This window comes from Canis aureus, chromosome 16 (genome assembly GCF_053574225.1).
Source record: "Canis aureus isolate CA01 chromosome 16, VMU_Caureus_v.1.0, whole genome shotgun sequence".
Lineage (NCBI taxonomy): Eukaryota > Metazoa > Chordata > Mammalia > Carnivora > Canidae > Canis > Canis aureus.
In genome coordinates, this window is record NC_135626.1 from 62746190 (window position 1) to 62757247 (window position 11058).

An 11058-nucleotide genomic window follows, 5' to 3' on the forward strand; every position below is an offset into this window, starting at 1 on the left:
CCCCAGGCACCTGCAGTGACGAGGAAGAGGACCTGGACTCTGTGGTGGTGGAGTTTGATGATGGCGACACCGGCCACATCGCCGTCTCCAACATCAGGCTGCTGCCTCCAGACTTCAAAATCCAGTGTGAGCCCCGGGGCGCCAGGGTGGGCAGCCCCCGCCTCCACCCCGCGCCAGCCGCCGGGGCTGGAGTCCGGCCGGGCCTCCCTGGCGCTGTGCTGAGCTCCGCGTCCACTCCGCAGGCACCGAGCCCTCGCCCGCCCTGCTGGTGTCCAGCAGCTGCCGGAGAACCAAGAAAGCTTCCTTCGACGCCCCCCCGCCCGGCGAGGCCGCAGCCCCTAGCCTGTCCCCCAAGGCGCACGACGGCCCCGAAGCCTCGAAGACCCCGGGGAAGAAGTCCGCCGGCAAAGACAAAGCCGGTACTCGGCCCGGCGTGGAGCACCCTCGGGGGGGCGGGAGGGGGGGCGGCAGGTGGGCCTCTGACTCCCCCGCCCCCCCCAGGCAAGGCGGAGCTCCTAACCTCAGGTGCCAAGGCCCCCGCGGGGGGCGCCTCCGACCACTTCCTGGGCCGCCGGGGCAGCCCGCTACTGAGCTGGTCGGCGGTGGCGCAGACGAAGCGGAAGGCGGCAGCGGCGGCGGCGGCCTCGGCGGGCGGCAAGGGCCCGGGCGTGCTGCAGAACCTCTTCCAGCTCAACGGCAGCGCCCGGAAGCTGCGGGCCCGCGACGCGCTCTTCCCGGTGCACAGCGTGGCGGCGCCCGTCTTCGGCAACGGCTTCCGCGCCGACTCCTTCAGCAGCCTGGCCAGCGCCTACGGCCCCTTCGTCAGCGGCGCCGGCCCCGGGCTGCCCGGGGGCGCCCACAAGCTGCTGCGGGCCCGCAAGGCCGAGCGGGCCGAGGCGGAGAAGGGCGCGCGGCGGCGGGCGGGCAGCGAGTTCCTGGTCAAGCTGGACCACGAGGGCGTGACCTCCCCCAAGAACAAGAACTGCAAGGCGCTGCTCGTGGGTGACAAGGACCCCGGGCCCAAGCTGGGACGGCCCCTGGCCAGCCCGAGCTACGCACACGCGGCCCTCGTGGGCAAGGACAGGAAGGGGCGCGCGCCGGTGCACCCGCTGCCCATGGGGCTGGCGCTGCGCAAGTTCGCGGGCCAGGCCGAGTTCCCGCTGCCTTGCGACAGCGACTGTCACAGCTCCTACTCAGAGGATGAAGAGGACGGGCCCGGGCTGGCCCCCGGCGTGCCCTCCCGCTTCCTCGCCCGCCTGTCCGTGTCGTCGTCGTCCTCGGGCTCCTCCACCTCCTCCTCGTCGGGCTCCCTGTCCACCTCCAGCCTCTGCTCCTCGGACGACGAGGGCTCCTCCTACAGCTCGGACGACGAGGACCCGGCCCTGCTGCTGCAGACCTGCCTCACCCACCCGGTGCCTGCGCTCCTGGCGCAGCCCGAAGCCCTGCGCTCCAAGGGGGGCGGGCCCCACGCACACGCGCAGCGCTGCTTCCTGTCCAGGGCCGCGGTGGGCGGCGCGGGCGCGGGCGCGGGCGGCGGCAAGTCCAAGCTCAAGCGCAAGGAGGCCCTGAGCTTCTCCAAAGCCAAAGAGCTTTCCCGGAGGCAGCGGCTGCCCTCCGTGGAAAACCGGCCAAAGATCTCAGCCTTCCTGCCCGCCCGGCAGCTCTGGAAGTGGTCGGGGAACCCCACGCAGGTAGGTGGGCCCTCCTGGCGCCGAGGACCCCGTGCCAGGGAGCCGCGTCCGCCCTCTCCCTTCCTTCGCTGGGTCTTCCTGTTTCATTTCAACCAAAAAAAGAAAACAAGTAAACTTTGGGAAGAACCAAGGGTCCCTGCCTGATGTGACCAGGCGGATGGCAGCCGCGCCCCCTCTGAGTCCCCGCCTCCGCTGGGCAGTCGCTGAGCACACCCTGCCGTGGGGGCGTGTACCCGGGGTTTTGTTTCTCGCGGGGCGGTCCCACCTGGCAGCACATCTTTCGGAGTCTGCACACAAGGGTCGCGGCTTTGGGAGTGGTGCAGGGTGCGGGGAGGGATGCGGGGAGGGCTGCACGCACACGGACCTTCTTGGCCAGCGCTCTGGGGGGACACGCAGCCTTCTGCCCCTGTGAACCACCCTGCGGTGACGCGGGTGGCTTCTTTCCACCGGCCCTACAGGCAGGTCCAGGACCCCTTCTCAGTTCGTCTTAGGTCGTGACCCTGTGTGCAGGCGGGTGCTGGTGGGGCCGTGTCCAGCCCTTGGAGGTGTCCACGCACACACGCTTGCACACGAGACGTCCCTCCCTCTGTCACGCTCCCACGCCCCCCAGCGCAGCCCCCTCATTGCCCGCTTCCTGTCTCCCCTGCAGCGGCGGGGCATGAAGGGGAAAGCCAGGAAGCTGTTCTACAAGGCCATCGTCCGGGGCAAGGAGACGCTGCGCATCGGCGACTGCGCCGTCTTCCTGTCGGCCGGGCGGCCCAACCTGCCGTACATCGGCCGCATCGAGAGCATGTGGGAGTCCTGGGCCAGCAACATGGTGGTGAAGGTCAAGTGGTTCTATCACCCTGAGGAGACCAAGCTGGGAAAGAGGCAGAGCGACGGGAAGGTGAGACTAGGAGCATGCACGGTGGGGAGCCTGGGGCAGGTGGGGGACCTTGGGGTAGCGGGGGGACCTGGGGCAGGTGGGGGACCTGGGGGTAGTGGAGGGATCTGGGGACAGGAAGGAGACCTGAGGCAGGTGGGGGACCTGGGGCAATGGGGGGGACCTGGGAGTAGTGGGGGGACCTGGGGCAGGTGGGGGACCTGGAGCAGGTGGGGGACTTGGGGGTAGTGGGGGGACCTGGGGACAGGAAGGAGACCTGAGGCAGGTGGGGGACCTGGGGGCAGTGAGGGGACCTGAGGCAGATGAGGGGTCTGGGTGCAGCTGGGGGCCTGGAGGGGCCTGGGGCAGGCAGGACAGGACACCAGGGGTGGCAGTCAAAATAAGAGGAGTCCCCTCATCCGTGAACGCCCCCTCGCCGTCCCGCACACCCTGAGGCCTCCCAGCTGAGGCAGGCGCCTGAGCCAGGTCACCAGGGTCCCTCCCCGGCTCCCTGGCTCCCTGTGAAACGGGACGGTTTCCCCTCTAGGGGGCACGTAGCAGCAAGCAGGTCCCGGGGGGCAACGGCCCCTCCCTGGGCTCCCGCCCCCCCATGCAGCCCCCACACAGAGAACCCCTCCCGCCCTGTCTGCGCGGCCCTGGGAAGAACCCGAGTGTATAGGTGGCACAGAGAGGGGCATTTCTCTGACTCCCGTGGGGACACAGAGGTCAGCCCGGGCCCCAGGCGGCCTCCCTCCGGCCGCCTCCCAGCCCCAGCCCTGCCCCTGCCCGCAGAACGCGCTGTACCAGTCCTGCCACGAGGACGAGAACGACGTGCAGACCATCTCCCACAAGTGCCAGGTGGTGGGGCGGGAGCAGTACGAGCAGATGACGCGGAGCCGCAAGTGCCAGGACCGGCGAGACCTCTACTACCTGGCGGGCACCTATGACCCCACCACGGGGCGCCTGGTGGCGGCAGACGGCGCGCCCATCCTGTGCTGAGCCGGGGGCACGGGGCGGAGGGCTCGCGTGCTGGCGGCCGGGCCCTTGCCGCAGTCCCCCCGAGCAGGCCGGCCCTCGAGAGTCGCCCGGCCCGGCCGCCCGCCCCACTTCCCCATCAGCAGTTCCCGAGAGATTAGAATCCAAGCCATATTCTCCCTAGTACCTCCGACTGTCTCCCACCAGGGAAAGCAGAAATCAGGTGTGTTGTCTATTTATTTCTCTATGTAAATATTGTATTTCTGCGGGAAGTTTTATGGAAAAAAAATAGCGGAAAAGGATTTTTTTCCCCACAGGCGTGACTAGGGTGTATGTGCATGCGTGTGCGTGTGCGTGTGTGTGCGTGTGTGTGTGTGTGTGTGTGTGTGTAGGTTTTATTCTGGGGGTTTTCGTTGAAAATGCACTGTTTTGCTCAGCCTAGCTGAGTTCTGACAGGGGCGTCTGTGGCAACAGAAGCGGCTGGCGGGGGGACGGTCACAGCGTTGACCGGGGGCCGCGTGACATGGAAGTCACACTGCAGTGTGTTCCCTCTTGCCCCACCCACTGGGAAGAATGGATCGGGGTGTCAGGGAGCAGGGCAGGTCAGGACGAGGGGCCCCGGGGAGAGAGGGATTCCGGAAGCTGAAGGAGAAACCAGGACCAGCTGGTCCCCCCAGCCCGGATGGTGACAGCAGCCATACATGTATCTTACCTCTGTTTAAAACAAAACAAAAATGAACAAATATTTTAAAGTATCGATACAAGAGAACAATGTTTTGATTTTATTTCCTGAATATTCCCAGTCATGTCTGATTTCCGTTTTGATGGCCAATCTGCCCAGCCTCCACTCAGAGCAGGGAAGGGACCAGCCCCCACCGACTCACGTGGAGGTTTCGGGGCCTTTTCTGTGGCCACTTGGCCGGGCGGGTGGCCTGGCTGGCAGCTAGTGTGGGGCGTGGGGCGAGCCCGGGCCCCCCTGCCTCGACCCCAGGCCCTGGCCCGAGTGCTGGAGTACCCCTCTGGGGGCTTCACCCCTGCACCGACCCGCAGCACCACCCCAGGAGCCCCAGAGTCCTCGTCACCCCCCCACTTCCCCTGTGGCAGGAGAGACAGGGCAGGTCTATGGCCCAGTGGCCCTTGTCCCGAAATGAACTGAGGGCCGTGTATTTCCGTGTGCCACCCCCCGAGTCCCTGGAAGGCCCCCCAAGTTCATCACTGTTCCTTAGGACTAGATTTTGTGTGACCACGGACCTGCAGCCCGGGTCCCCGGGAAACATGGGATGTCGGCGGGTGCCCGGCACCCCAACCCGGCCCCTCTGCCCCCTTCCTCTGCAGCCAGGAAACCACCCCGGCCCCTCCTCCCGCTCCTGGCTCCGTGGGAAGTGCTGGGGCAGGGATGGGGTCCCCTGCACCCCAGCTTACCTCTCCCACCCCCATTCTCCCCTTTGTCTCGGCACGAGTGCAATATTTCATTCCTGGCGGTCACCTGGGAGGCGGCGCCCGAGGGCCTGCTCGCGGCTGGACAAGCAGAGCGGAGAAGACGTGGTGCCCAGGCGCTGAGTGGGGACAGCCCGGCCGCAAGAGTTAGAGCCTCCGGCTATTTTCAACCCCAGGCACTGAGCGAAGGAAAAGCCCCTCTTCTCAGCTGGGCTGCCCTCCTCGCCCCTCCTCCCCCAGCGCCCCCTGCCCCCTCCATCTGTGCGTGTGGGCGGTGCGGCCCTCCCTGTAACGGCGGTTAGACCTGGCGAAGCACGACTATTGTAAATGTGTAAACTAAGAGGATGGTTGGATTTTTTTTTCAATGTAAACACTAAAAACAAACAAACAAACAAAAAAAAACACAAAGGTTTTATGAACAGCAAACTCTATGTAAAGGCATTTTAGTATTAAATTTTTTATTGATAACTTGCTTAAGAATAAATATATGAACTATTGTACAGGTGTTCGGTGGTCCGGAATCCTAACTGTGCCTCGGTGTCCGTGTGCACCTCAGCGGTTACTCTGGGGGCCCTGGGGTCTTGGGGGGGTCTCAGCCGACGTACCCAAGCCCCGTGCCCACATCTGGGCCGGGGGAGCCCCCACGTTAGCCAGAGGGGAGCCCCTCAGGGCGGCTCTGGCCTTCGGGAGCTCCCAAGCTGAGGGTCCCTTGTTTACTGATCCCACCAGAAGTGAGCCAGCCGTCTGTGGCCGGGGCAGGTGCTCCTGGGCAGAGGAGCGGAGGGCCAGGCCCCGCGGGGCACGGCCACACGGAGGGAGGGTCGTCCCCGAAGTGCCGTGGCCAGCTAGGGGCGGGGTCCGGGCGGACCAGACAGCAGACCCATCCTCAAGGAGAGCACGCGTTCATTCATTCGAGAAACAGCTGGCAGCTGTGTGTAGGGGTAACAAATACACGATGCTCCAGCTCGCTAATGGACAGCTGAGCCCCCAGGCTGGAGGGTGCCAGGAAGCAGGGTACAGTGGGGGTCTGGGAAGCCACGCCCAGCCAACCTGCAGGCCCCAGGTCTTCCCGGAACCCGACCCTGTAGCCAGGGAGCTGGCGCTCCGTTTCCCTCCACCTCCAGGATCCCCGGGGAGGGAGGTCCCAGCTGGCATCATGGACCCCATTGAGGGGACTCAGGGCAGGTGTGCAGGGGCAGGGTAAGTGTGGGGAGTGTACATGTACCCCCCACCTCTGCAGGTGTGCAAGGAGCTGTGGGCCATTTGCACGGGCACACACACACACAACCGGCCAGCCCTAGGGACATCCATCCCTGCTTTCTCACGTCCACCCCTGGGCCAAGTTGGCGGGGGAGTGCGGAGGGGACAGGACCCCTACCCTGGGTGGTGCCCAGAGCCCTGAGCAGGCAGACAGGATGGGAGAGGCCCCGGAAGCTCTTCCTGGGCGGCTCTGAGCCGCGGTGGGGGGATTAGAACGGGTACCTGCGCGGGAGGCCCGGGGCTGCCCTGCCTGAAGGGTCTGCACGCCTGGATTCAGCCCTGCCTGAAGGCGAGCAGACTTCTCCCTCGGACTCAGGCTGTGAATCAGCCCCCCACACGCAGGTTGATGGGGGCTTCCAGCCCTGGACCCTGGGCCCGAACCTGCAAGGCCTGTGGCAGGGTGAGGCACCGAGTAGGCCTGCAGGAGCCTGGGCCCGGCTCCGCAGTGGGGCCCACTACCCAGGCCGGCAGCCCTGACGGCAGGGGCCCACTCCCCTAGGCTTCCGGGTGAGGGGCCCTGTGGGCAGGGGACGAGGGAACGGGGCGAGGCCAGAGGCGCAGGACCCCCCAGCCTCAGGAGCATCCGGATGTCCGGCCACGTGAAGAGCAGACTCCGGGGGCCCTGGGGCTTCTGGCATCCCTGAGCCGCGACTCCACCGCGCCACCCACCCGCCCACACCAAGGCCTGCCTGGCCGTGCAGGGCCCAGTGGGCACCAGCGGTCACAGGGGAAGTTCTGGGGCAGGCTGGGATGGGTGGCGAGCCACGGGAAGGACGGCCCTGACCCCCCAGGAGCTGCGTGGGAAAGCCCCTGTGGGCAGGTCGCGGGTGCGAAGCCTCTGTTCAGCCACCGCGGGGCCAGCAGCACGCCAGGCAGCAGCCCCAGCCTTCTAGACGCCCCTGCGCCCAAGAGACACACGGGAGGCCTGGGGACAGTCGTGCAGAGGCCTGGGGACGATCGTGCCGCCGAGACAATGCCCCCCGCGGAACCGCACTGTGACACTAGGGCTGAGCTAGGCCTGCAGGCCCAGCACGGGTCCCGGCTGCAGCCGTCCTGCCAGAGATGCCGCGAGGAACCCCCCACCCAGCCCAGAACAGTCCGTGAGGGCTTCCCAGAGGAGGAGGAGGGGATACCCGGGCCATCCCGCAGGCAGAACGGGACAGGGCAGGCAGGCAGGAAGGTGAGGAGCGGCCGGCGGCCTGCTGGGAGCCAGAGTGTGGCAGCGGCCCAACGGGAAGGGGCCCCCAGAGCAGGACTGGGACAGGGGGACCGCACTCAGACTCGGGGTCAGGGTTAGAGCGGCCGGGCCGGCGCCGCGGGAAGGCCCAGGGTGGGCAGGGGCGGAGAGCCAGAGGGCCCAGGGATGCGGGCAGGTGGGGTGAGCGGGGGGCTGGGGAGCCAAAGCAGGACTGGGTGAGCCCCCGCAGCCCCACCTCCGCCTGCCCCCACCCCGGGGCCTCCAGCCCCTCCAATGGCCCACCCTCACTCGGACACGGTGGCCCTTGCCTTCCAGAACCTCCGACCGCCCAGAACGGGGCCCAGGCGAGGGAAGGGGGTGGATGCCAGCAGGGCCCCAAGGGTTAAACATGCAGGACTACACTTTGATCAAGACAAACGAGCCATTATGTGAAACGCGAAGCAAGATAAATGATGGCACTGGGTGAGCGAGATCAATACAAGTGATGTTTTATCAGGTAGAAATGACAACCCGGCTGATCGCCGTTCGTTTTTAATACCACAAACCAATCGGGGACGAGGGGTTTTAATTGTTCGTGCCCCAGCCTGGGGCAGGGTGGGAGCCAGTCTCAGGCCCAGGCCGGGGACAGGCAGGAGGTCAGCTCTGCGGCCCAGCCAGCAAAGGGGCATCTGGGCCTCCTGCCAGGACCCCAAGGGTCCCGACCTCCACACTCCACCCAGCCCCCATTTCCAGGGGTCCCAGTGAAGCCAGCACCCCCCTCCCAAAGCTGCTTCTCCTCTAAACGTCGGGCCTCCTGCGCCTGACTCAGGCCACGTGCTCCGACCCGCGACAGTGGCAGAAAGCAGGGCTGCTCCATGCACGGGCTCCAGGCAGAAGGGCCGGGAGGTCACCTGGGGCAGAGTGACACAGGTCTCCAGAGAGGACAGGTGGAGGCAGGCAGGGCGAGGCGGCAGGGGGTTGCAGCCCGACTCTTCCGGCAACAGCCCTGACCTCAGGGTCCTCGGCTGGAAAGCAGGGTACCCGGCTCTTGTCGCCAATGAGAATGTGATGAGATTAAGGTGAAGTTCACGAGAGGTGGCAAAAGGGATTTCTGGAGCCGCGCACATGCACGCTCGCACAGCTCCCTCTCTGGGCCCCGCACCACGGCCCCGGGTGGGAAGGAGAGTGGCCAGGCCAGGCCCGGGCTGAGCACGGACGTCACACTTCCCAGCACAGGGGCTTCTCACCCTCCGGCCAGCAACGACAGATGTGGGGACAGGTGTGGGGTCACACGCCTGGCCCCAGGCTGCACGCAGCAGAGCCAGATTCCACCCCCGCTCGGTCCAGGGACCGACAGGGGCTTCCCTGGGGCTGTGCATCAGGCTCGCACCCACCTGCCACCCTGCTGAAGGAGGACGGGCCCCAAAGCCCCTGGACATGCCTCCCCGTCTCCACACTAGCCTGGACGCCAAGGCCCCATGCAGCACCCGGACCAGCCCTGAAGACGGCAGGAGCGTGGGGGCCACAGGGGCAAACGCTCTGAGACGAACAGGATCAACACCCAGGCTCCCAGGCCCGGTGAGCAGGGGCGCCTCAGGTGAGGAGGGGTCTGGGTGGCAGCTGGGGTAGGACGCGTCACCTCTCCTCTCCCCTGCTGCCCCCCTCCCCGCACTGGCTGCCTGTCCCTAGGCCCAGCTCCCGGACCCGCCCTGGCAGGAGCACTGACACACACGGCTCCCGTGTCCAGCTGGACGTGGGCCCCAGGTAGAGTGTCCATCCCACCTGCTAGGGCCCAGACGCCCCAGGAGGAGGTGGATGGCTGGGGCACGGTGGGCCCTGGGGACAGCCCTGCGGCCCCTCCTCTGCCCTCCTCACCTCGGGTCAGGCCAGGACAGTCGGGGGCCGCTGCGGGACGCGGGAATGGTAGAGGCCGTAGCTGGGGTGTGGGCAGGGGCAGGCTGTACAGACCCCCCCCCGCCACCATCCTGCAGTCTTGACTCCCAGTCCCAGCCCACACCGCTGGGAGTCCTGAGAGGGTATGAAGCGGGCAAAAGGGGGCCACAGTGGCCTCCAAACTCCCCGCTATGTTTGGCTTGGTACTGGGGGGATGGGGGCCTGGCAGGGCCCAGCGCACAGCAGGTCTTCGGCCCGTTCTCGCCCCAGGCCAGGGCCCAGGGTCCGGAGAAAACCTCCACGGGTCCTGTCTCCCTCTGCGCTGACCCCCGGCTGGCGGCGAAGCTGCCAACACATGCCTCTGCCGCGAACGTCCTGGAAGCAGCCGCCCTCGGGACAGAGGCTTCTCCATCAGATGCGATCGGCTCCCGCAGGAGCGCAGCTTGCAGCTGCTCAGCCACCTGTCGTCACCTCCACGAGTCCGCCGAGGACTTACTGTGTGCCGGGCCCGCTGCCAGGCACCGAGAGGCCTCGGGAGGTGGCAGGAAAGGGGGCCGGACAGGCGCCCCTTAGCACGGAGCAGCTGCGGGGGAGTGCGGTGGGAGCCCGGCCCCCGCAGAATCACTCCTGGGGCACCTGCACAGCTTCCTCCACCTGCTGCAACCGAGCAAAACCTTCAAGCTGAAGCAGCTTCGGGAGGAGAGCAGGAGGCTGTGGTGGCGGGCGGCGGGGGGAGCCACCTGCCGCGGGGACCTCGACCCTGGGGCGGCCTGGCCAGAGCCCGGGCACCCGCTGGCCGCTGCAGGGTGCGGGTTGGGGGCTGCACCCCGACCTTCCCGCAGCCATGCAACGCTTTAGGGGCCTCCTCACAATGAGGTGCGCTGCGAGGGAAAGTTAAAACCCCCCTTTTTATTTGGGAGCCTTTGAACACGTTTAAGATCTCGCCCCTTGTCAGGAAATGTGTTTTCACTTATAAGAAACAGACCCGGGGAGGCGGCGGGCGGCCGAGCGTCGGGAGGCTCCGCACTGACAGGGTAATTACCCCGCGCCCGAGCCCCCCACCACCCCTCCGCCGCGGGCCGGTGCCCTGGGTGTGGGGCTGGCGGGGCACCCCAAGGAGGGAGCTCGGCCCCGCCGCCCGTGCAGACTCCCCTGCCCCAGGGCTGCGCACACCCGATGCCCCGGGGCCCTCCAGCCGCGGGAAGATCCCCCCTGCCGCCCAACACCCCCTGCACCCTCTGCCTGCCAACACCTGCGAACACCCGCGAACCCCTGCAAGCACCGGGCACGCAGGCGGCCTTGACGGTTGCATGACCTCAGTGGCCCAATCAGGCGAGGTGCTCAGCTTTGGGGGCCGATATGTGACCTCTGAGCCCATCAGACCACAAACCTGTGTGGGCGAGCACGGCCTCAGGTGGGTGGCCCCTGCCTGGGTGACCCGGCGGGAGCGCGGGGCCTGCACTGGACGCCGCCTGCACCCCGGGGGGACCGCCCATGAATCCTCGGTGTCGGACTTGGTGCTCGGCTGGGACTGCGCATGCGTAAGATACAGGACCCCCCCCCCCAAGGCTAATTTGACTTTCCAATAAACAACAAAGGACTTTTAGTGTAAGTATGGTCCGTGCAGTATTAGGGATATACTTATACTACACATTACTCATTGTTCATCTACATCTTTTTATTTTTTTTAATTTTTTATTTATTTATGATAGTCACACAGAGAGAAAGAGAGAGAGAGAGAGAGGCAGAGACACAGGCAGAGG

At 66.4% G+C, this 11058-nt stretch overlaps 1 protein-coding gene across 2 annotated transcripts in view; it reads left to right on the plus strand.

The window, feature by feature from the left end:
• BAHCC1 (BAH domain and coiled-coil containing 1) overlaps nucleotides 1-5470 on the plus strand; it is a 55536-nt gene extending 50066 nt beyond the window's left edge. For both annotated transcript variants that reach the window (XM_077854582.1, XM_077854583.1), the window contains exons 23-27: nucleotides 7-126; nucleotides 243-419; nucleotides 502-1691; nucleotides 2341-2577; nucleotides 3346-5470. In XM_077854582.1, coding sequence (XP_077710708.1) covers nucleotides 7-126; nucleotides 243-419; nucleotides 502-1691; nucleotides 2341-2577; nucleotides 3346-3552 — 1931 coding nt within the window. In that variant the 3' untranslated portion in view covers nucleotides 3553-5470. The remainder of the gene's footprint in view (nucleotides 1-6; nucleotides 127-242; nucleotides 420-501; nucleotides 1692-2340; nucleotides 2578-3345) is intronic.
• Nucleotides 5471-11058: the final 5588 nt, after the last annotated feature.